The 26896-nt window shown below is 35.0% G+C and overlaps 1 protein-coding gene across 7 annotated transcripts in view; it reads right to left on the minus strand.

The window, feature by feature from the left end:
* The window catches only part of LOC148941381 (ATP-binding cassette sub-family C member 5-like), a 255783-nt gene that overhangs the window by 162437 nt on the left and 66450 nt on the right, over positions 1–26896 (minus strand). For all 7 annotated transcript variants that reach the window (XM_089103941.1, XM_089103946.1, XM_089103944.1 and 4 more), the window contains exons 2-7: positions 22013–22213; positions 18910–19074; positions 16739–16897; positions 14495–14642; positions 9904–10046; positions 694–784 (exon numbers count right to left, since the gene is read on the minus strand). In XM_089103941.1, coding sequence (XP_088960067.1) covers positions 694–784; positions 9904–10046; positions 14495–14642; positions 16739–16897; positions 18910–19074; positions 22013–22213 — 907 coding nt within the window. The remainder of the gene's footprint in view (positions 1–693; positions 785–9903; positions 10047–14494; positions 14643–16738; positions 16898–18909; positions 19075–22012; positions 22214–26896) is intronic.

Here is a 26896-nt window from a genome sequence, read left to right on the forward strand (position 1 = left end):
TCAATTGGTTAAACTATTGAGCATTCATTTGGGAATATAGTTTACCAAAGGCACTTAAATGAGCCGAACTTTTTAGCTTTACTGTTTCAATATAGTTTATCTAGAGCATTTTTATGAGCCAGACTCTTTTTTTTTTTTTTTTTTTTTTTTTTTTTTTTTTTTTTTTTTTTTTTACAGATTAATTACGACAGTAGTTAACCGGCACAAAATGAGCATAAAAACTGGCCACTAACTACCATTTTTCTAAGGAAATTCTGCTTTTATATAGACATAAAATTTGAAATCTCGGCTAAATCAGCCATAGACTATTTATATAATGTTCGGAAGTCCTGAACAACAGGGCTACGCGGTTGAATTTTTAGGGCACTGACATTTTCCAATTCAATATTGACGGTTAATTTCCAACGTTATCATTGTTTTAGATGATATTGTTGATAATACTAAAAAGTAAGCTTAGCCTTATATGAGTCAAATAAAGTTTGGAAATTTGTCCATATTGTAGGTTTAATTAATGACGATGGTGTTTTTGGCAATCAAGGTTTATTTAGCACAAATAGTTTTAAAATTTCCATTTGGGATTCGTATCTCAAAAAACGGTACATTTTTTCCAATTGCACCGAGAAAATTTTGCTTTCAAGTAACCCAATTTACTCGCTTTATTATTTGAAATTCTATTAATATATATTTTCTTACTTCTCCAATAGATTTATCACCAAGATTAGGCAGCTTCACAAGTTTCTGGTAGAGGACAGACAGCACTGCAGAACGAAGACGAATCGCAGTCCTAGAAAAAGAAGGTTAATGACATAACTTATTTCGTACTCTAAGCACAAATTAACCCTGTTACAATACAAAAAGTATATGTGTAGTGTGTTAAACACGATTTTTGACCACATAAAATTATTTCTCTTGAATTTCAGCATTTTCAACATTTTCAATTGAATTAACCCCCCACCAAAGTTACTACGAGTACCTCTTCCACCTGAAGTAGCTCTCGAAAAAAAAAAAAAAAAATACAGTGAGGGCCTCTCCACAGAAAGCCTCTCCACAGCCTGTAATAAAGAGCCATATATTCAGTGTATTAAAATTCATGTATTATTTATGTCTTTCAGTTACTTTTATTTTATTTCAAAAATCTGTACTTCATTTCCTGTCTTCTGAAGGTGTGCTATGTGCTATGTATATTATGTACTATGCACTATGTTTGGAAGTATGTGCTCTGTTTCTGTTATTTGTACTGGAATCGTTACCGTAGATAGGTTTGAACTATGAACATTTCGGTCTGAGGGATCGTCTCTAAGCAATGTACTACGGCATCTGTTATTTAACAAGATATTATCAGTCACATCATAGTGGTAGCAATAGCTGCAACCTGGTGACGGCTAAACCATGGCTCATAGTAACTATAAATTGAAGAAAACGTTGAAAAAAAGGTGATTCCCACGTTTGCTACAACCTTGTAAAAATATACACAGCCCATAACAATAAAACAAAATAGCCAGAAAACCCAAAATATAGTGTTAGACCTAAACAAAAGTACACCTTTGACTGAGAAAAATCCTCACTGGCAGATACTATGTGGGTTATAAAACAGGGCTTGTTATTTTGAAATCATCTGCATATAGGCAAATCTCATCGTTTATGGTTGAGGGTGTATTTTTAATGTAGATAGTGGATAAGGTTGAACCAAAACTCTGCCTTAAGGTGCTCCACTTTCAAAATCTGCTGATCCTGAGAGGAAAGCAGACCCATTGTCTCCAAATACCTGTAACACTTCCTTATTGTTGATAAGAAATTATCTTGTTCAATTGACAAGATCATTGGAAAGGTCTACCACACAGAGTGTTTCTGGATGTTAAATGCTAGCTGCCAGGTTCTTGTTCACCTTGAGAATGGATCAAACCCATCTTGGATTGCTTTGGTACATTCTTTGTGGGTTATAAAACATGGCCAATTGTTTTGGAACCATGCGTGGAGAGCCAAATATTTTTGTTTTTTTGCCGAAGGATACCACACGACTGATAATACCAACAAACAAGAATTTGGGTATCGCGTCCTTCTCTCACTGTAAAAGTCTAAAACCTATTGCGTCATTGGCATTTTACTGAAAACTTTATGTGTCTTGAACAGTCTTAGATACACCAACTCTTGTTTGTAGTGATTTTTTTTCGTTCCAAGCTTGATTCAATTTAGTTTTGCTCGTTTTAAGATTCATTTATTCATTTATATCAGTATCTATTGTATACTTGTTTGTATTGATTGTTTATTCAATTTCGTTTCGTTTTGGGTTTCATTTTTACTTCAATAGCAAAATATTTTTTTTCGTTTTAAGTTTGATGCATATTCAATTTAAGCATTACTCGCTTTAAGATTTATTTATTCATTTATATTATTACTTGTTGTATGTTTTTGCTATAATTGTTTATTTAATCTCTGTTTGTTTTTGGTTTCGTGTATTCTTTAATAGTAATTTCTGGTCGTTTTTAGTTTGAATCTTAACAGGTATTAGTATATGTTGATCTTAAGGTTAAAATGGCATTTACTTTTCCTTGAAAAACTTCTTTTCGGGAAGTTTTTTTCTTTGAATAAAACATGGAAAAGGGGAGCTTGTGCAATAGCTCGAGGACCGCTAAGGGTATGAAGTTGTACATTTTCAAGAATATTGAGGGGAATGTTCAATTAAATCAAAAGACACTGTGTGCATCCAGGTTTGTAAAATAGCTTATCTACAAAATCTCAGGAAAAGCTAAGGATATTAAGATGGAACTTTCAGGGAATCAACATAACAAAAAAAAACATATACCCCCAACAGAGAGCAAAGCTCGTAAAATTGGGTATTAATAATAATAAAAAAAAAAAAAAAAAAAAAAAACAAACAAACAAACAAAACAAAAAAAACATTTCCTCATCATAACAAAAGAGAGAAAGAAAAAAACCTGGTTAAAGAAAAAAACAAAAAACATAACAAACATAAAGAAAACAAACGCTGGACAAGTGGGGCATGGAAGGCTATCCCAACATGGGTAACAAATATAAACAAAAAAAATAATAATAAAAAAATTTCTATTCCACCATCACAGGTCAATACATAATTTTAATATTTTCTTCCTTAGAACTGATATTTGCCGAAATGACTCAATTTGAATTCTATCTTTCAGCCTATATTTATTTGAAATAAATGGTATTTGGTATCTAATTGAAAATCTAGATCTTTCACAATTAACAAAGGGAATTCGATATGTTCCAGAACACCTAAGAGCCGAAGGAGGGGGCAGAATCAACAGAGATTTTTCATAAAAATAACTACTAGGATCTTGTATTTTAAAATGCCATATTGATATATTAAGTTCTCTTATATGTTTCAGATCTAATAAATTCAAGAAAAGAAATAATGTTTCAGTTTCCGATGCATCTCTAAGTTTTGATGGACGATGTAAAAAATTTCCAAGTATTCTCACTGCTTTATTTTGAAGGATCTGTAGGGGTTTTATATGCGTCCAAAAAGTATTTAAATAAATAATTGTGCAATAATTTAAATAAGGAGCAATCAAAGAATGATAAATTATTTTTAAAATTGAAAATGGAAAAACATGTTGCAAACGATACATAGACCCAATATTTTGCGAAAGTTTCACCCTTAAATGATCAATATGAGTTTGAAATGACAAAAGGGGATCAATAAAAACTCCTAAATAACGATATGATTGAACTCTACGTATTTTATGCTCACCAACTTGAAGCTCCTGACATGAAATTTTTTTAGTAGCACGTTTTGAATGACCAAAAACCATAAATTCAGTCTTTTTAAAATTCGGTACTAAATAATTAGAAACAAACCATCGATTAACTGAACTAACAGTGTTAAACAGATTTTTAATCAATGTAGATGAATCCTTCGCTTTAACAGAAACAGCTGTGTCATCTGCAAATAAAATTGCAAGACCATTATTTCCCTGCAAACATCGTGGGAGATCATTAATATACATCAAAAATAAAAGTGGACCTAATACCGATCCTTGTGGGACACCAATATCTTCAAGATCATTTAAACTAGACAAATGTCCATCAACATCTACCACGATTTTACGTCCATAAAGGTATGATCTTATTATATCTAGTCCTTTCCCTCTTATACCGGAATTTTCCATTTTATCAAAAAGAATTTCATGGTTTAAAGTGTCAAATGCTTTTTTAACATCATAAAAAACAGTAGATACATGATAATTACTATCTAAGCAGTCATTTATTTCTAATACAAGAGCTGCAACTGCTTGTTCCGTCGAATGGCCTGCCCTAAATCCAAACTGATGTTTGGTAAAAAATTTATTTTATCTAGATAATTAGTAATCCTTCCTTTTAAAATTTTTTCCAATACTTTAGACAATGGTGATAAAATTGCAATAGGACGATAATTATTTGTATCAGATTTATCTCCTTTTTTATGCAATGGTATTACACGTGCAATTTTCCATCTTTTAGGAAATGTACCTGAGAAAATACATAAATTTAAAATATGAAGCAATGGTTCAAATATTTCACCTGCAATATTTTTTAACAAATTAGTTGAAAGTTCATCATATCCCAATGAATTACCATTTTTTAAATTCTTAATGACCTTTTGAAATTCTGCAAAAGTAACCGGGGCCATAAATATGCTCGTATCTTCAGTGGGCGGTAGATATTTTTTATGCGAGCTTGGGGAAGAAAGGTCAATTTCTCCTGAAACAACAGATGATCCAATACTAGCAAAATATTCACTAAACTTCTTAGCAACAGCTTGTGGTCCTCTAAATTCTTTACCATTAATATCAAATAACACTTCAGGGTGTAACAACTTTTTATTTCTTCCAATTTTATCTTTAATCAAACTCCAAGTTTTTCTAGGGGAATCTGAATTTCGAAAAGAATTTTCATAATAAAGTCTTTCACTTACTCTAATGATCCTTACCAGCATATTCTTATAATTTTTAAAACGCGTTATATTTATTTCCGTGGGATATTTTATTCTAATTTTATATAAACGATTTTTCTCATTAATGGATCTCAAAAGTGATTCATTTATCCAAGTTTTTTTTGGGGTAAGTTTCTTTCCTCTTGGGCTTTTATATGGGCAAAAAAGATCAAGCTTTTCATTCATAATATAATAAAATTTATCTAATGATTGGTTCGGATCCTTCTCATCAATTACAGGACTCCAATCAACATCACCAAGCCCTTCTTTTAACCTTAACACATTTTTATGTGAAAAATCTCTACGCTTGGTTTGATTTTTTTTATTATGCGGAAAATTTATAAGAAAATCAGACATAATTATACAGTGGTCAGATGAATCATCAGGAATAATAAATGTATTAACAGCACTATAAGGTGAAAAAATATTATCAATAAGTGAAAATGATGTATCAGCTATTCTAGAGGGCACAAAACATACGGGGTTTAGTCCATAAGATAGTCGGCCCTCCAAAAACTGCAAAATATTTCTATCTATTCTATTCTGATCTAAAGATAGGAGTTTCATTAAATCAATATTAAAATCACCCATAACAAAATAAGGAGAATTAAGACTAGCTAATTTATCCAACATACTTTCAAAATGATTTTTAAATTCTATCTGGCTGGATGACGGAGTACGGTAAATAACTGCAATTAAAAGCTTCCGATTATTTGGAAAAGAGCATTCAACTACACAAGATTCAAAAATCCTTTCAATATTCATTGGCAAAAAATCAATCCTTATACGTGCTGGTATGCAATTTTTAATCAAAACACCTAGACCCCCTTGTTTTTGTCTTTTCCGACCGATGTGAAAAAATTGATAATCTTTTACATGTATATTTTCAATTGAAAAATCATCTAAAAAAGTTTCACATAGGCCTAATATATCTGTATCTGAATCCGACAAAAAAGTTTCAATCATATCCTGCGCAGTCCTCCAACCCCGGCAATTCCAATACGACATCCTACTTGTATTTATATTTTTTCTTACCAGCTCATTCATAAATATATATTGATTTTTTGGGATATCAAAATTACTAGAAGTATCTTCATCATCACCAGCTACAATAGTTTGAAAAATTGACTGAAATGAAAGAGAATTCCGCTCAAATTCTTTTAACCTTGATGATGGAATTTCACGATTATCTCTATCCATTATCAAATATTAACCCCACGTTAAGAGAAACCACACCATGCCCCAAATGACCAGCAAACCATAATAAAAAAAAACAATTAAAAAAACAAAAAAAAAAAAAAGTAATCTCCATTCCAAGTCGTTTTACCTCAGTACGACTAATCTGCGCAAATTTTAATTTAGAAACATAAATATCTTCATAAAAACCAAAAAACACTACTACTGTTTCCAGGCCTAGTATCACTGAAAGCCAAGACCAATCCATAAGAACTCCAATCACAACCCGGTACGCTCCGCACCGCGCTATACACTATACACCATTAATACTTTTTCTCATTTTTTTTTTTTTTTTACATTATTCCATCCACAACATCTTTTTTAAAAAAAGAAGATAAAAAAAACACGAGACAACATTACTTCATACCAATATGCTATCACAAAAAAAAACAAACAAAGAAGCAAATGCTGAGGGCAATGTTGAGCTAAATCGAAAGATACTATGTGCATCAAGGTTGTCAAAGTGGCGTATCTGCTAAATCTCAGAAATGGCTTAGAATATTAAGTTATGATTTTCAGTGAATGCTGAGCGGGATGTTGAACTAAATCAGGAGACATATGTGCATCCAGCTTATCAAAACAGTGTATCTCCAATATCTCTTGAATGGCTAAGAGTATTAAGTTGGAAATTTCAGGGAATTTTAAACTAAATTAAGACATACAACGTAACAAGGTTTTCAAAATGGTGTATCTGCCATATCTCTTGAATGACTGAGGGTACTAAGTCGAAACTTTTAGGGAATGTTTAAATAAATCAAAAGATATTAAGTGCATCCAAATTGCCAAAGGGCGTCTTTGCAATGTCTCGGGAACGTATACAATCACAAAGTTGAACCTTTAAGAGAGTGTTAAGGGGGATGTTGTACTAAAAAAGAAGACACTATATGCAATCAGGTTGTCAAAAGGGCGTATCTGCAGTATCTCAGGAACAGCTAAGTACATTAAGTTGAAAGTTTCAAAGAATGTTGAGGGGAATTTTTAACTAAATCAAAACGCACTATGAGCATTCTAATTGTCAAGAGGGCGAATCATCAATGTCGTAAGAACGGCTATATGTAATATATTGTTGAAACTTCCGGGGAATGTTAAGAGGGATTTTGAACTAAATAAAAAGACACTGTGTGTGTGTCCAGGTTGTCAACAGGACACTTTCAATAGCTCAGGAACAACTGAGGGTATTGCGCTGAAACTTTTGGAGAATGTTAATGAGGAATTTGAGCTAAACCAACAGGCAATATGAGCACCTACATTTTCAAAAGGCCTTATCTGCAATTTCTCAGGAACGGCTAAGGTTATTAAGTTAAAATTTTTAGAGAATGTTGAGAAGGGTGTTGAACTGTGTCAAAATACACTAGGTGCATCCAGGTTGTCGAAATAGTGTGTCTGCAATATCTCAAGGACGGCTAAGGATGTTCAGATGAAACTTCTCGGGAAGTTTCATCTGAAGGTATTAAGTTTCATCTTAAGATTAAGTTTCATCTCGGGAAGTTTCATCTGAAGGTATATTTCATCTAAGGTATTAAGTTTAAGCTTTAAGATAATGTTGAAGGCAATGTTGAACTAAATCAAAAGACATTATGTGCACCATGTCAAATAGGTGTATATGAAATATCTCAAGAACGGCTAAGTGTATTAAGATGAAAATTTCAGAGAATGTTGAGGGGAATATTGAAATCAATCAAAAGGCATTAGGCACGTTCAGGTTGTCAAAATGACATTTTTTCCATACCCTACCAAGCAAATGCACACGTCTAACTCATAAATGTAAAACTTTGAAGGGTCAGAAATAAAGAGGGCTGATTGATGCTTCTGAAGTGTATATATTATTTTCATTTCATTTTCATTCAAACGTAATTTTTTGAACAGGAGGATTGTTTCGAGTATTATCCAGATATTGCTGTTGAATAAAAAGCTTACTTAAAGAACAGTCCTAAATCTTGATTTCAAATTTGAACGAAATTTATTCAATAGCTAGGTTGAATACAATCAAAACCAACCCTCAGATCCCCTTATGCAACTTAAGAATTTAAATTACAATCCGGTGTTTTAGTTCTTAAGCAGAAAACCTGAATAATTGTAAAAATATTCATTATAAACCAGTAATAAAACTTTGGCAATCAAAACCAAACTAATTTTTAACTTCTTTAAATTTATTTTTCTAATCAACTTTTTCTTAATTCATATTTTTAATCTATAGGAAAATAAGTTTAAGCTATACTTAAACTTAAGATGAGCAGAAACAAAGTTTTAAAATAATTTAAACTTAAAACAGCCAGACATATCTATCAAACAATAAATGAAACACAAAATGAACAAAAATTAAAATAAATAATCCCATCAATCCTAAGATATCAGATACTGACAAATATGAATAGAGGGATCCAAAAACGAACAGAAATTACTACAAACGGGATTTTGCTACTACAACAACACCCCCCCCCCTCCCCGTGCCGCTTATCCGTAAACATTTTATTTCAGAATTTCTGTAATAACTTCTTATTTGTTTCTACAACTGACTTATTAATTTAAAAAAGTTACTGCGTACAAGCCTGGTCATAGTTATGGATTTTTACTTGTATCAAAGCAATTCCAAAGCATTATCAGGATCTATCAGGAAAAAACTAAATCAGGTTTATCGTGTATATTAAAAAAAAAACTAAAAACCAGCCTAATTCAATTATGAAAATCAAATTGTTTTCTGATCGAAGTTAAGAGTAAAGTAGAATATTAAGACCAACAAACATTTTAATTGAATTTTGCAAAACTAGCTCTTTACAGAAAACACTGAAGACTATTGTCACAAGAATGGTGTATTTCTCTACGAATACAAACCATACCTGTTATATTGTTGTATGTGTTTGTCAAACGCTTCTGTAAGTCACCTTAACCCTCTTCGGGTTATTCAGAATATGGCTATAAGAATTTTGACCGGTGATAGGCGTAATGTAACTGCAAGGCATCGTGAACATAGACTTCATATACTACCTTTTGCGATAAGTTCTAAATTTTATAGTGCTTTATCTATGACTAAATATCATTATGGGTTGTTGACCCGTTCTTTTTTTCTTTGCTTTTCATGTGTGCATCATCTCTTCACAATTATGAAGCTCGAAGCTCTGTTTTGATACGTAGACCGTTGGTATAACTACTAGATCAGCCTTTAGCATAAAATCAAGATGAAGCAAGATATATTGGGCCTCTAATGTGTGAAGTGTTCAACCAGTGTTTCAACCAGAATTCCATAAATTGTTGAAATTACCTCGGTTTGTAGTTTATGAATTTGGTGCGTTGTTTTCGGACATCTAAGCTGTTACTTTTTATTCCGAGGGGGGAGGAGAAGGTACTGTATTTGCGTAGAAATTTCGTTTTTATGTGTGCAGTTTGGGTGTCTGAGGCCGAGTAAGTCATGCTCCTTTCGGTTTGTTCTTCCCTTCTTTTGTCCTCACTTCAAAAAATCACTTTTATTAATATTTTGTTTATTCTTTATCAGGCTTCATTAGTTATTAATATTAATGTTTTTTTTGTTTTTTTAATAAATAAAATTATTATTATTGTTGCATAGCATTGTTGAATTATAATTACCGGTGGTAAATTAAGAACGTGCTGGTCAATATATTAAAAAAAGTTTTAACGTTTGTAATTTCTAATTATAACAGTTGGAATGATTTGTACTTTCAGAATATACAACAAGAACGCTGTCAATTGAAATGTCATACCTGTAATTGAGTCCCCAAACAAGGGCAAAAGAAAATGTTCGTCCGAATTCACATATGACTAATAAAATGGCCCAAATTAATCCATCGGAAATAGGAGCTTCGGGTTCCTCTGCATATTCAAGCAGTTTCCTCATAAAGATTGTCTAAAAGCAACAAAACATATACAGAACAAAGCATTCAAAAATGTTTTTTTCTCTTCCTGAAAATAATAAAAAACTAAACAGTTCTGTGCAACAAAAGCATTGTAGCCAGAATAATAAATTAAATTACAGAGAAGAGGATCAAACTTCCAAGTGCAAGAAACGGTAGCCGGCTATAGCTTTGCATTTTCTTTTGTATAGCCTTTGTGTTTTCTTCATGTTTTTCTCATCCATTTTTATATGTTTGTTTAAGATGAGTTTTTAGAGTTTTTTTTGGTAAATTTTTAGAGTCTTTTTTGTACCAATTATTATTGGTACAAAAAAGTTTTTTTGTTTTTTGCTGTCTTATTAAAAATTTCCCTCGTTTTTCAATATTCATTCCGTTTTTAATCATAGATTTACTAACGGAATAGATACCAGATAACATAAAAAAAAGCATAGCAATGTGTGAGCCAGATATCGAACAAGGAACTAGTTTTGCCTAAATCAAACTCTTAAACCTTTACTGGTGGTACAGAAGGAAAAGCACAAGGAAAGTGCCAACCACCGACAAAATATAAGTAATATAGATGTAAACTGAAATAATTTAATGGCACCGATCAATTTGGTGCTTGTGCTCGGCTATCTTCATTTACCCAGGCATCTAGCATGCATTAACGTCATCATTTATAGCCAAAAGGCATTCGGATAACCGGCCTTTTATTAACATTGTAAGACGGGCATTCGGACATCTCTATCATGTACTTTTTGTCTGCGATGCTGCCAACGTACGTCCTATCCGTAGTCTGCTATGAATTAATATATCTATGCAGCCGAGAGACAAACTAGAACGGTATTTATTCCTAGATCAGTTTACCACTAAAAAAAAAGATATTTTGTCTTAAATCAATAATGCTAATACTACAGAATTATATTGATTTTATGCAGGCTTTTTCAAAGTTAATTTTCGACATCTGTTCTTTCTATTCTCCCTTTATTACGCTTACTATAAAAAAATGCACAAATAGATACAAAATATTTAAAGAATCGCAATCACAAGGTCTAAAAGAGCCTGGCTAATATTTTGAAGGAAAAAGTAGATAAAAGGTCGTGTTTCATTTGGATTAGTCAAGTAATACCAAAAACGAACGCAAAATAATGCTGTGTTGAAAATTGACAAGTCAGATGCCCTGCATGTGAAGCTAAGAACCACTCATGACATAAAAAATATTTAATATTTTAAATGAAGCAAATCGACAAAAGAAGAAAATTAAAACTTAAAACGCTAACGATTCCACAATCATTAGGAAATAATAAAAAAGTTGAAATAAAGGCAACAAATAGGCCTTCAATAAAGCCTAAAAAAGAAAAAAGGAAACTGACAAACGGAGGAAAAAAAAGGACATAATGAACAATTTAAAACAGAAGAGGTTTTTTGGATCCAAACGGAATAACATTTTCGTATCTAACAATATGAAAATACAACTACTACAACAGGGGAATCGTTTGTGATGCTACGTGGTATAGTCGTTATCTAACAGGAGACCTACTTGGAGGAATGTTGTGTCTATGAGGGTTTTGACTAGGAATCCACGCAGAGCACAAACACAGATCAGTCCTTCTATTATCAATGCTTTTCAGTTTACCTTTCCCAGGGAGTTGCGACTAGCGGGTATTTTCTTTCTTTAACAATTATTTAAATTCTAACCAATGAGGCAACTCTGATCAGATACCATAGTAACCAACTACTCAATTAACAGGGGAAAACGTGCGTAAATATTTAAGTCAGGCGATTCAGAATAAATAAATTTCTTCCTGGAGCTCAATATGGTTTAGGTGACCTGAAAATGTGCTTTATTTTTTTCAAGAATTCAAATGAAAAATCCTATATAGAAATTACAATTGTGTAGATAAACAAAGAAATTGTATTTTCATGCATGTTCCAATAACATCATATGAGTTTTAGTGTTTGCGCTATAGGAAGGTGATTACCACTCACGGTTTGGCTGAACCCGTGGGTGCAGCTGCGAAATTTTTTTTTGAAAGGCTTGATCAGTCTTGTATATTTTTCAAGGGATAATTGAGTACTTGTTTATCTTTTATTGCTGTTCTTGTATGTATGTTGTATTTTTCCTATCTTTCTTTATTTGCTCCATTATAACATTCTCGTGTATTTTTATGGGCAATACAAATTTTCATTCATTCTTTCAAATATTAAACCGCTGGTTTTCACAGCTAAGTGTCTCCACCACCTTTGTGAATTGTGAAACACGCCTCTGCGATCCAGTATCGCTTTTAATCTGGGGTAGGTGTTCTGTAAATTAATATGCCCCATTGGTAAGTATTATGTACATTTCTAATTCTGGTTCTAGGAATTTCAGTTCCCTCGGTGAGTGTCTACTTGATCCACAAAATAACTCACTAGATGTTTTGAGAATTGTGAATGATTCTTGTAGGTCCAGATAACAGAAATAAACTAAATTTTTCTCCTCGGAAAGCAGTCATCATCTTTACAACTTAAAGGGGTGAACTAAACGATTTTTTTGGTGCTGACGATCTTGGTAATGACGATTTTTTGGTGCTTCAGTTTAATTCTCAGGGTCTTTGTTCATCAACTGATTAGTTAATGCAATTAGTTGCGATATTTGAGCTATCGGAGAACTTTCTGGATACTAGTAATGGAATGCTGCTAGATGTACCCAGATATGGGGTGGCAAAATCGGGAGAGGAGGACAAGAAGGGGTCTTACCTCATATGCAGGTACCAACATTCCGTACACAATCAGGAGATATCTACTAGGGAATCAGGGATGAGTCCTTGAATTCCTATTAACTGATATTAATTCGAAAGGAAAGGACCTTAGTATATTTATTGTGTAACAATATAAAATTTGGATCTATCTTATGAGCTTTAAAGTCATCGTCGAGAGGGCTCCTGTTCATCTTCAGCGTTTCAAAATGTATAGGAGTGAAGGCTAAAGTCCTTTTTACTTTCAAGAATTATCGACTGATGGAAAGGATATTTAAAAAAATCGACAGGCGATCAATTCCCTCCTTAAGCCTTTAACTCTGCTTTCATCTATTCCTTGAAGTTGGGTAGCTGATAGCTCAATTTTTTAAGTTGAAGCGTTCACGTTCAAGAAGCAATTACCTCTTATTTTGCTAATGCTGAGAAAATCGCTCCTTCTTCAATAAGCTCCTCTTCTTCTAAAGCTAATTGCAAATGGTATCTTGGTCCAACTTGCCTGCGGTCGATCACCTTAAGTTGATGTTCTTAGAATCAATTCATGAGGTTACGACAACTAGACTTGTTAATGGGTTAAAAATTCTAGTGTCTTATGGTCCCGATTTTATGTCCGCAAAAGGTAGTCAAACTCATTCTCCATCCATTTTTTTTTTTTTTTTTTTTTTTTTTTTTGGTGAGATCTGTAAATCTTTCTTTGAGACCAGAATTTTTCCAAGTTCACTTAAGCGAGTTCCACTGATCTTACATAAAGATAGACCTCAGTTTGATTCAGCTAATTAAGACCAATATCTTTAGTCTCTGTATTTAGCAGAAATTTTGAAAAGTTAATATTTTGCTGTCTACTTGCCTTTGTTTTAAAAAATTCAAGGTTTTTTTTCATGAATTTCATTTCGGCTTTGTAGATAAATACTGAACATTGTAAGAGGGAGTGCAGCACGTGGTCAAACTTATGGAAGTGTCATGAGAGAGCAGTTCTACGATTTAACGCTAACTGTTGGGCCCTAAATGTCGCCAGGTTTTTTTAACTTCCCTCTGTGATGGATGTCTCTGAGCCAAGTTGAAATTGTATGTTGGTATTATTTATTGCGTTTGGTACTTTACTCTTGCTTGGTTTTTGGCGGGCAATAATTGGTGGCCGGCAGTTCGTCATTTTCATTTTTTGGTGTCTGGTTTTTTGTGGTTGTTTCTTTTTTTTTCATCCCACATTTTCCTCCATAAAGCGTTGCGGAGGGAATATGAGGATGTATTAGTCTGTTATCATTTAAACTTAAAACCTATCTATCTATACCCTGAGCAGACCCTTGAAGCCTATATCTACTAAACCAACAAATATAAAAAAAATTGAAGAAGTATTATTAAAAATTAGAAAAAAAACATACATTAAATTAAAACCATAATGCTTGACACAAAATGTTATAGCAATGCAGTTCGTCATTTTCCTTTTTTTTGGTGTTTCGTTTTTTGTGTTTGTTTCTTGTTGTTTTTTCTTCCTAAATTTCCCTCCATAAAGCCTTGCTGAGGGAATATGAGGATGAATTAGTCTGTTATCATTTGAACTTAAAATCTATCTATCTATACCCTGAGCAGACCCTTCAAACCTATATTTACTAAACCAACAAATACAAAAACTTAAACAAATATTATATAAGATTAAAAAATAAAACCATAAATTAAAGTAAAATCATAAAACTTGGCACAAAATATTATATATGTAAGACTTTACTTACTGGCCCAAGAAATCCCAAAGTTAATGATAAAAGAAAGATTCCCATCGTTATTAACACCCTTGTTCTACAAAAACGCCACATAACACGGCCTAGGGAAGCTTTTTGACGTCCTTGGCATCGTAATTCCTCCAGCCAAAGATATGCAAATCTAAAAAATGCAGAAATTAAGCATAAAAAAAGTCAAGCTTTATCAATTAGAAACCATAAAGTGAGTTCAATTAAGTGGATCCTTCCCATCTTCGTAACACTTTTTTCTTTGAACCAAAGGTACTAGTAGTCCATCAAGCGATAAAGAATGCTAATGCATCATAATCGTTGGAGCTATAATATTTGCAGGCATAGCCTACTTGTAGAGAAGGAGCTAGACAACAAAGCAACTGACCAAATTTAAGAAACCATCATTTTTGGTAGTTGAATTAACCGAAGGCAGGGGTCAGCAACCTATGACCCGCGGGTCACCTAGTGACTCATTTACTAATTTCAAGTATGTCACTTTAGTTGTGAAAAAAAAAAAAAAATCAAGTTATAGCATAAACGTGAAACAAATATTTTGAGAATGTGTTGTTTCAAAAACTAAAAACAACATTTTAGTTTATTGGCAGAGTTGCGATAACGAATAGGTGGAATCCACCTATAACCACCGAACAAAGTTTGCCATTATTAGGAGTGTGGTGTGCGTCTGTGTGTTAGCCTCTCAATTGTGGATCATGCTCCGTAGCATAAGGACAGTGACGCAGTTACTCAGCATCAAAGAAATGCCGTTGTCAAATAGAAAGAGTTCAGAGTCGCTTCGGCCATAAGGCCAAAAATAATGACAAACAGATACAAAACTTTTTGTTATCTAGCAGGGTAATTAGAACTGCAGGTGATGAAACTACCTTTATAAGTAGTGTAAGTAGTATTATCATTCCTGATACCACTAGTGTAAGCAGCACAGCCTACGGTGCCTCAGTCAACTCCGACGCGACACGGATTCTACGAGTTCTGTCCTCACTGATTCGCGCTGTGGACTTGCCACAACGATGAACAGTATGGGTACAACAAGTGTACTACCTATGGGGAGCATGTACTACAATATTTGGCCCACGGTGCCACGGTCTGTACCACCGATATTTTATATGTAATTATCTCTTTGAAGGGGGGCGGGCCCTCAAGTGGAAATTACAATGACGGTGGCTTCAAATACTCTCATCCCAATCCTACCATGGTTCATGGAAAATAATAACAATCATAGAAATATAACTCACTTTTATTTACCAATGTCAAATCTAGTATCATCTATCTCAACTCCGAACAAAGAGGTGACTTCGTTGGCCTATCAAGCTAATGGAACACCAATAATGGAATTTGTAGTATCCATAAATTAAGAATCAATTTAGGCCCAAAATTTAGCAAGCTTGTGAGATAACTCATGCATAATTTTTAATACAAGCCAATGTATTCCCTCTTGCGAAATTGGTTCCTTTAAACTGATATTTAACTAGGCTAGTTACTATGAGAGAATTTAAAGCGTAACTGAAATTACCTTATAGGAAAATCTAGGCCTATATGTAGGAGAAAAAGGACATTTATCTCATAATAAGGAACCGGGCACCAACAGGTGGCCTTAAAAGCTGATCCAAAGCGGACGCTTTAGTGTTTCAGGGGAAAAGTAGTGGAAATAGTTGCTTGGCCAACGTTGATAGTTACGGGAGGTTGCTGAGACGAACCGTAAATAAGAAACTCCGTTTTCGAGGAATTGAGACCAGAACAAACTGCATTTTGGAGAGCATGGAAATCGTTTGATATTAATAGAGTGTCGCCTATGTAAAAGAGGTGGCTAGTTTCAACGGGTCTAGGCATTTACCCCCCAAAAAATACCTCCCAGGACACCCGCCTGAGACTCAAGGTGGGCGGGCCTATTAGGCTTAGGTCGCTTGTTCGCCTTTGAGTCCATGCGCCTTAATGATCATGTGTCAATCAGTTCTCTGAGCCATTTGAAGGCCATTGGAGATAAAAAAAAATTTCAAAGATTTACGACTGAAAATATCCACAGGACTTGCAGGCAACTGGGCAACTGAGATTGTTCATATGCAAAGGGGATGACCGATATTTTCAGTTTGACTCATGACGGACAATATCCATCGGACTTATAGGCAAAACGGGAGACTGAAGATGCCTTGACAGACTTTTTACTCCAGTTGTATAATCTTTTGGCCATGACCTTTTTTAAACAGGTGTTATTGAGGTTGTGTCAAAAGTTACCTTTGAGAATTGTATTCACAGCTATCCAATTGAGAACATACTGGAAGATCGTTAGGTTCTAATCCACGCTCATATGCAATTTTGATAAACTTCCACATCCAAGAAAAAGTCATGAATGAAAAAAAGCCAACTTTGTCCAGCGGCATGATTAAGGATTCCCTGAAAAAAAATGTGCATATAGTAAATATAAAGCACACTAAAGTTAAAAATTTTGAAGTTAAACACACTGCAACAATAAAACAAGATAAGAAAAAAATGCAAAAAAAATGCTTAGCAAGTGGAAAAGGGAAATAAATACAATTATTACAGCTGAAACCTCCACCAAGAAGCAAAATCACAAATTCCAAAAGAAACGAAATTACAAGACAAAAGTAAGAAAACAATAAAAAATAAAGACTAAGAAAAAAATTAAAAAAACATACCAGAATTAAAAGAAACAAAAATAAAATCCGTGGATAACAACACGAGCAAAAAATCAAACTTACAATTAAAAATCAAAGATATAAAACATAGAATTCAAAGAATATTTTCAAAGAGTATACTAAAGACAAAAATGTAATGAACAAAATGAAAATACGTTAAAGAGAAACTTAAAGAGTCAAGAAAACTGTTACGAGCGGAAGCTTTTTGTCGGTCCTTTAGAAAAATCCAATTAACCTTTCTATCGTTACTCAGTAAAATCACAAGCCCTTCAATCCCTTGGAAATTTTACTCAGCTGCCACTATGCTGCTTCAAGAATTAGCTTTATTGATATCTGACATTTTTAGTAAAACTGAGTAACATTACACTGTCAGTGACGATAGTAGATGTTAACTTCTATAAATATAGGTTCTCACCGGAGTGGGATTTCCCCTTTGACAGCCAGATTTTGCGCCACCCAATAAAATAATGTCTAGACGAATATTTGGTTGTATAGACGAATTTGGTTCTATGTATAAACGAATGTTTGGTTGTATAGACGAATTTGGTTCTATGTATAGACGAATGTTTGGTTGTATAAACGAATTTGGTTCTATGTATGGACGAATGTTTGGTTGTATAGACGAATTTGGTTCTATGTATAGACGAATGTTTGGTTTTATAGACGAATTTGGTTCTATGTATAGACGAATGTTTGGTTGTATAGACGAATTTGGTTCTATGTATCGACGAATGTTTGGTTGTATAGACGAATTTGGTTCTATGTATAGACGAATGTTTGGTTGTATAGACGAATTTGGTTCTATGTATGGACGAATGTTTGGTTGTATAGACAAATTTGGTTCTATGTATAGACGAATGTTTGGTTGTATAGACGAATTTGCTTCTATGTATAGACCAATGTTTGACTGTATAGATGAATTTGGTTCTATGTATAGACGAATGTTTGGTTCCCTTCTGTTTCCAATCAGAGTTGGAAATGTTCCTTCTCTGGCCGGCAAAACAGCGTTTATGTTCTAATGCAGCTTCAATGATTTGACTGCAAAGGGGGCTCACAAAAGTGCTACTCAAACCAGCCCCGAAGAAGAAAGTGTCATCTAGCAACTATCAATCTAATTATAATTATTGGGTCTTATGTTAGTTGTGTCAATGATCAGTAAAGGCATATGTTATATGAATGGATCGAATGAAGGGAAGTTAAATCAAGAAAACACGCACGCGAAATCAATGCTTGCGGTTACCCATTAATTTCGAAATACAAAAGAGAGTTGTAACCAGTACGATATTTTATTCGGATACAATTAATTAAATATATCTGAACAGTCAAGAAATTCTGCAACGTGAATTTGGGTTGAAAAAAGTAAGGGAGCAAGTTATGATTCCTGAGTAAAACACTTGTACTTACAGCAGGACTAGGCGTTTTCCACCTCGGTTCAACTCAGATGTTCCATAGGAATTTGTTTTACCATAAGCTCGCGAAACTCAATAGGGTCTGGGATAAGGAAGTAAACAAAAACCCTTAGAGAAGCTTTAATGCTGGAAAATATTACAAATGGAAAATCGATGTACAAAACAAATTGTCATACATTAAAAATGGGAGTTGGGGAACCGATCTCACAATTTTTAAAAGTTTCCGGCATTGATGTGTTTCAGCATCTTGGCTTAAAACCTAATGACTAACTTCACAGCAATCCTGGAAGTTTCACAATGATTCGATTTATTACCTATTAGAATAAAACATAAAACTCACGGGTCTTTACGTCTTCGAATCGGCTTCAAGTGCTTAAGAGAAGTTGAATACTTCGTAAATCCTTTGCCTGTTTTATACTTCGGACATCTAGGCTGGTTTGAATATCGATCCACTAATGGTTTACTTAGCAGTCTATACAAGTGCTCTCGATTTACATTATCCAACCTGCAATACAAAGGTAAGGAAGGCCGAAATACATTTAAACAAAAAACTGACAAAGCAAGAACTGGAAGCTTCCTTATTCATCGTGATCCCTACTCCCTATCTAAGTATCTCAGTCTTCCTACCTGAATCAGGAAATTTTATATCACTTAATTTCGCATTTCCTCTTTTTGTTAGTTGTTTTCTAAAAGAATTTTATAAGGAAAGCTTTAGATGCACGTTTGACTCACTCTATATCAAACCATAAGCTGCAAGAGACATGTGATTCGGTACAACTCTCTAATGCTGCATTGAATGAAAGGCCAAAATGCTTAGGCTACTTTTTACATAGATTATAGAAAATTGTGGTATTTGGCCATCCAGCTGGAGCCAAACGAAAAGCCGGGCGTCCACAAATAGGGTGGAAAGCGGTCATATGAAGGGAATTAAAGGAACTTTGAACTCCATTAAAGGAGGGTAAAGAGTGAAACTGTGAATAGATTGGGGGGGAGGAAATTTGAATGGAAACTTGAACTTCGTGTGAGGGAATAGAGAGTAAAACTTTGAATAGATTGGGTGGGAGGAAATTTGAATGGAAACTTGAACTTTGTGTGAGGGAATAGAGAGTAAAACTTTGAATAGGTGCCTGGTGAACTGGTGCCTCTACGTCGGCCCTTGGAAGCCAAATTGGGTGGGAGGAAATTTGAACTTCGTGTGAGGGAATAGAGAGTATAACTTTGAATAGATTGGGTGGGAGATGAATGGAAACTTGAACTTCATGTGAGGGAATAGAGAGTAAAACTTGGAATAGATTGGGTGGGAGGAAATTTGAATGGAAATTTGAACTTCGTGTGAGGGAATAGAGAGTAAAACTTTGAATAGGTGCCAGGTGAACTGGTGCCTCTACGTGGACCCTTGGAAGCCAAATTGGGTGGGAGGAAATTTGAATGGAAATTTGAACTTCGTGTGAGGGAATAGAGAGTAAAACTTTGAATAGATTGGGTGGGAGGAAATTTGAACTTCATGTGACGTAATAGAGAGTAAAACTTGGAATAGATTGGGTGGGAGGAAATTTGAATGGAAATTTGAACTTCGTGTGAGGGCATAGAGAGTAAAACTTTGAATAGATTGGGTGAGAAGAAATTTGAATGGAAATTTGAACTTCGTGTGAGGGAATAGAGAATAAAACTTTGAATAGATTGGGTGGGAGATGAATGGAAATTTGAACTTCGTGTGACGGAAGAGAGTAAAACTTTGAATAGATTGGGTGGGAGGAAATTTGAATGGAAATTTGAACTTCGTGTGATGGAATAGAGAGTAAAACTTTGAATAGGTTGGGTGGGAGGAAAATGAATGGAAATTTGAACTTCGTGTGATGGAATAGAGTAAAACTTTGAATAGATTGGGTGGGAGGAAATTGAATGGAAATTTGAACTTCGTGTGACGTAATAGAGTAAAACTTTGAATAGATTGGGTGGGATGAAATTTGAACTTTGTGTGATGGAATAGAGAGTAAAACATTGAATAGATTGGGTGGGAGGAAATTTGAATGGAAATTTGAACTTCGTGCTAGGGAATAGAGAGTAAAACTTTGAATAGATTGGGTGGGAGGAAATTTGAACTTCGTGTGAGGGAATAGAGTGTAAAACTTTGAAGAAATTGGGTGAACGAAGGACCGTGGACAGGTGTATTGAAATCAAGCGGCTTGGTAGTAATTTTCTTCAACTTAAAGGATGGGCTAGGAAAAAGATCTTGATTTCAACAGACTAGTGGTGGGAATAATACTATAAGTGGGAAGGTATCTACTTCACAGTGGGAAAGTCAGGCAAACAGGGAGAGGGAGGTGGAGCGGCTTTGGGTTCAGATAACTAATTAGAGAGGAGAAGGGGACCCCTCCCCTCTCATTTTGAGCATTTAGTTCTTGCATTTTAAAAATCAGAGATTAAAAAAAAAGATTTCTAAAACAAAAATGTTGCATCTTCATCAAAAATAAACCTTACACCCCCCCCCATCTTACAAGTTCATGAATTTTCACAACTCCTCGTGAAACATTTGAAAGATGTATTTTCGAGCAACATATTCTTTAGTCCCCCCCCCCTCAAACCCCTTTCTTAATTTCAAAGTTTTAGGGCTACATAGGTTGCACTAAAAAATCCTTTAAAAAATTCATAGTTAAAACAGCTTCAGTGCCTAAATAAAATACTTAAATCACAAAAATTCACGTGGTAAATTATGCAGGTTTTATAACACCTCATTCATATTTTCATTTGTTTCTATGATCTTGAAATAGGGCTTTTTAGAAAATAAATTGGGTGTGACAGTTTATTTTCTATTTAAATTACCAATGGTAATTTTGGTAAAAATACTTCAGACATATTTTTGGCCATTCTTAGGAGTATAAACATCGAATTTATCACTTAAAAATACCAATTCCCGAGAGAGATATAAAGTATTGTTTAAGATAGGAAAACAGCATTAGATCAAAACGGAGGAGATTCACCTTACTCACTTATTTTTTTTTTAGTAGGTTTTATTTAGACAAGCAAACTCAATCTTAGGGGATTGAGCTTGAGGCTTGAGGGATTGAGCCTCTCTCTCTCTCGTCTCTCCCCCCCTCTCTCTCTCTATCTCCCCCCCCTCCCTCTCTCTCTCTCTCTCTCTCTCTCTCTCTCTCTCTCTCTCTCTCTCTCTCTCTCTCTCTCTCTCTCTCTCTCTCTCTCTCTCTCTCTCTCTCTCTCTCTCTCTCTCTCTCTCTCTCTCTCTCTCTCTCTCTCTCTCTCTCTCTCTCTCTCTCTCTCTCTCTCTCTCTCTCTCTCTCTCTCTCTCTCTCTCTCTCTCTCTCTCTCTCTCTCTCTCTCTCTCTCTCTCTCTCTCTCTCTCTCTCTCTCTCTCTCTCTCTCTCTCTCTCTCTCTCTCTCTCTCTCTCTCTCTCTCCCTACTTGAATTAAGGGAAGAAACTCACCCCTCTCCGTTTCCGATATCAAAATCACTCGATTCAACTTCAGAACATAGACCACCGTCACTGTCATCATCTAGATCTATGGGATTTTCGTCACTTGTAGATTGCCTGTTGCGTGTGGCACGTAATAGAGGCAAAGGTGATGGTTCCACTACTGATGTTCCCCGGTCCAGGACCATTATTAAAGATTCATCACTTGAAGACCTGAAATTAAATGGATCATGGATCATGTTTGCAGCAATAGCTTTACTGAAAACACAAAATAATATGTGATTGCCTGTACAATCAAAACGTATTACCGTATAAAAATATGGCATTCTTGTTTATTATGTGCGAACTACTTCCTGTTATCTACTTCCAATAGTTTTACAGATACATGCTGTAATAATTCTGTTATTTTAAATTTTCAAATCTACTCTCTACTTCCATTAGAAAACTTTTTTTATAATTGCATAATTCGGTGTAAGAAATTTTGGTTGTTAGAAATCCAAAGCCGTACTCAACTTTTAATATAACCGTTTTATAGGTGGCGGGCGTTTACCCCCCCCCCCCCCCACCACCCCCGCGGCTGGTTGGTCTCCAATCACTTTTGGCTTAAAAAAGGACTACAACTGTCAATTTCTGATCTAACTAGCACCTTCCGAACTTTCTGCGACCATGAGATGAATTATAAGACTGAAAAATAAAGAATTACTGGGCATTCCAGGAATTACTATACTTATGTTTTAAATATTCAGTCTAATTACATTATTAGATTATTAAACTATTCTTTTATTATATACAATTATTAGACTATTCAAAGCCTCCCTCTTTACACTCTTTCAGGAAGTTCCCATTTCCCTTAAATCTTTCTTTATGACATCTTCCCACCCCAACCGACCAGTCGAAGAAGCTGAGGTAAAGGGTATGGGAAAATGTCTAAAATAAGGATGAACGAAACGGAGAACAAAAAAATACAGCCGACAGTTAGAATACTTGCGTCAGCGACAATTACAACGAATCAAAAGCAAAAGTGAAGAACAAATAAATATCCGGCTAGAAGATAGGCAGCAGCAGAATTAAAACGAGTAAAAAAAAAAAAATAAAGAACAAAGAAATATGCGGTTACAAGACATGCGACAACGATGAGTAGAACAAATTAAAAATGACAATGAAGAACAAAGAAATATGCGGCTAAAAGACATGCCAAAGCGAGAACAAAAAAATATGGAGCTAGAAGATAAGCGGCAGCAATAATTACAAGTGATAGCGATAAAGCGAGTATCGGAACGTGTCAGAAATGAAGTGAAGAACAAGGATTGTGCTGTTAGAAGACAAGCGACAGCAAAAATCAGACCTAGTCAAAAATGAGAGTGAAGAAGAAAGAAATATAATGCTAAAATAACAACGTCATCACAACCATCGACGTCAACAAAATGTGGCGCAAAACCCATCGGAAACCTACAAATATGCCATAAACCATGTAACTGTTAATTACAAGTCTTTGAGACCCTTCAACGTTATATGTATTGAATGCGGAACCCTCCATTTTACAGAGCAAAGAGTGGCAAATAAAACTGGTTTACTTGGAGGTTGCTACTTACAACGCGAATGAATATATACAAGCCTGCCATATGCAAAGTGCCGGGGCACGAGCAGTATCCCGTCAATTGGTCCGAGCGCCTAGGTATCCCTTTGAATCCTGATCCAGAAACTTTTTTTAAATATCAAACAGAATGGGATTCCCCCAATGGTACCATCTACATAACCTAGTTCATAGATGGCTTTATTGTAAACTACATTTATAGATGGTGACGCATTTGTTTTTCCAACGACATAGTTTTAGCTTAAAATCAGTTTTTCATTGATTGTATGAAATTTAAGTCTGATACATAAATCAAATGTGAGACCGATTATTTCCTATGGTAAAAGAACGTTAGGCTACGTTACTCGACTGAGCCCACAAGTCATTGATGATATTATGTTCTTAAAAATACATTATAGACAATCAATGTATTGTTTTTGGGATGCTAGCCAACTGATGTTAAGCGTCACAATATCGTAACAAGTTATTTGTACAATTGGTTTCTCGATTAGATTTTTGGTTAGTGTTATGATCGACCTGTTTCTGGGTGCCTATTTTTGGCTTCATCCCAAGAATAGGCAGACCACGGTGATTTGAGATGCTTGCTTGACAGACATATTCTTTTGATGGTTCATAAGACTTGTTTCGATCTCCAAAAATTTTAATGACAATAACAGGGCATGTATCATTTTTGTAATGTAATGGCCCTGAGCACATCGGTTTTCCATTACCGAGCTTGCGCATGAGTTTGGGTCCCAATATTCCCATCCAGGACCCCATGTTCCCCTGCAGGGACCTATTCCTCCTCCAGAACCTCAATAACCCTCCCTCCCCCCCGTTCCATTGATTTTTAACTTCAATTTTTTTTACTTAGAAAAAAATTATCAAACCATGATCTGCTACAAAAATATAAGCATTTATTCTATTTGCTTTATTACTCGTTCATTCATGCTTAAGGTTCTACTCAAAAGAGCGTAAGAGGAAAATTAAGCTACAAATTAAGGACGTGATTCGCTTTGGAGCAGGGAAGGGGGGGGGGGTGCGCACCTAGGATTTTCTAAAGCCATCTTTTCCAGTTTTGTATATTGTCAAACTTCTTTGCAGATCTGATCTTGATGGCATAAAATTGCAGAACTTCATGGCAAATCCTAGTTTGTTCATTTTGTTCATTGGAACTTCACAGCCTGCGAGAATATACAGTTCATGTTAAACAGCATGCCAGTCTGTTCGCCTCTCGGCACAACAAACTTGCTACTCATCTAAATTCCCACTCAGAAACTGAAAAGGCTGCTATTACACTAGCGCCTGGTGAGACTGCAATCAGATTTCCCTGCAGTATAAGTTGCTGTTAATCAGAGTTTGTGAGGAGAGACCTCCTGTTTAGCCACCTCTACTCCCATATAAAAGATTCAGATGAAGTACCGTGTCCTTTTAGAGGTTGTAGTAAGAAGTTTCAAGGACATAGCTCCCTGCAGTTTCACACTTGCAGAGAACTAAAAAAGAATAAGGCTATAAACCACCTGAACGCTCCCCCTGACCATGATAAAGATTGTGTTGAAGAAAATAATGTGGCCTTAAACAACCTGAAAACTCCCCCTAGCCATGATAAAGAGTGTGTTGAAGAAAATGAATCTTCTGAGCCTCTAGACTCAGAAATGCTAGATTTGAACCAAGATGAAATAATGGGAGCTGGTTTTGCAGCTACAAATAAAACATCAGGTTTGAGACAAACATCCTCAGGGGACTCGGGTATCCGTGATATGGAGCCTAGAAGGCAAGCACTTGTATATGGGCTTGCTTTGAGTCTCACTGAGTCTCTTGAAATTGTAGCAGAGGAACTTAAAGAAAGTGTTGCTAAATGCATATTTTCTGTTTTTCAGCCAGATCTGTTTAAGAAAATATGTAACGAAATTGACTGTCAAAATATGCAGGATCCTTTTCTGCTTGTTACAGACCCTGCCACTGGATCACTGAGATCTCAGTACATGAGAGACCAGTATTTTACAAGTTGCGGTACTGTGGTACCGGAACAAGTCTTTATCAGACTTGATAAGTATGGAAATAGAAGATTTGTTCAAGTGGTTTCAATTGCAGCCACCTTGGAGAATCTTTTCAAAGATTGAGGACTTGCATTTCTTGCATTTCTAATGGATTGGTATCATCCTTCAGCAGAAGATGTATATAGAGACTTCTATGATGGTGACCGTTTTGCTTCTTTATATGCTTCTGATCCAGGCATTAAGAAAAATGTGATATTTCTTCAGCTCTACCAAGATGAGGTACAAATAAAAAACAAACTTAAAAAGTCTACATCAGGAAAGTACAGCATTCTAGCTTTTTATATGAGAGTTCTCAACTTCCCACCTTGGCTTCGAGCAAGGCTAGATCTAGTGCCGTTAGTTATGCTAGTGCTGGCACCAGACTTCAAGATCGTTGGTACTGAAAAAATCTTCAAGAAGGTTGTGAATGAATTAGAGTTTCTTTGTACTGAAGGCATTGTGATTTGATGGGACAAGGTTCAACTTATAGTTTTCTGTATATGTGGAGACAACTTGGGTTCGAATTTTATTGGGGGGGTTGGTGAAATGCTTTAACCGAAATGTGCAGAATCCCTGCAGAGTCTGCATGTTCTCTGGAAAAAAGCTGCAGCTGAAGACTATTGGAAAAGTCAGTTTTCTCTTAGAACTAAAGCATCCTATTAGGAATCTTTAAACAAGCTGCAAGACCCAAATGTTAGGAAGCAGTCTGTAAATGGCGTGAAGTTCAATTCTGATTTCAATGCCTTGCCAAATTTTCATGTGACAGAACTTACATTACCGCCATGCACAGCCCATGACTTGTATGAAGGTGTTATGAAAAGGGATGCAGAAAAATGTTTGCAACGCTTGATTATTGATGGTGTTTTCAAAGAAACAGAGCTTAGTGATTGCGCTCCCAACTTTGACTGCAAGGGTATAGATGCTAAAGACAACCCTCCTCCTTTCTCAAATGATTTCAAGGGCCTTGAAGGTAATGCAATCCAAAATTCGGTATTTCTTCGTCAGTTTTTTCTAATACTTGGCCATTTAGTTTCAAGAAAGGCTGAAAACGAATGTTGGTCTCTAATGTTGCTGATGAGGAAAATTGTATTGCTTGTATCAAGTCGGACATGACACACATGCTTATTGCAAAGTTAGATTTTACAATAAGAATGTACCTTGAATTGAAAGCAAAAATATTTGAGGATGATGAAAATAGGTTCAAGGACCATACAATGCGTCACTTTCCTTTGTATGTGCGAACACTGGGCCCCCTAATTCACTTTCGACTCTTCAGTTTGAATC

Source organism: Artemia sp. Qi Xiang Cuo, chromosome 18 (assembly GCF_049724085.1).
Source record: "Artemia sp. Qi Xiang Cuo chromosome 18, ASM4972408v1, whole genome shotgun sequence".
Classification (NCBI taxonomy): domain Eukaryota; kingdom Metazoa; phylum Arthropoda; class Branchiopoda; order Anostraca; family Artemiidae; genus Artemia; species Artemia sp. Qi Xiang Cuo.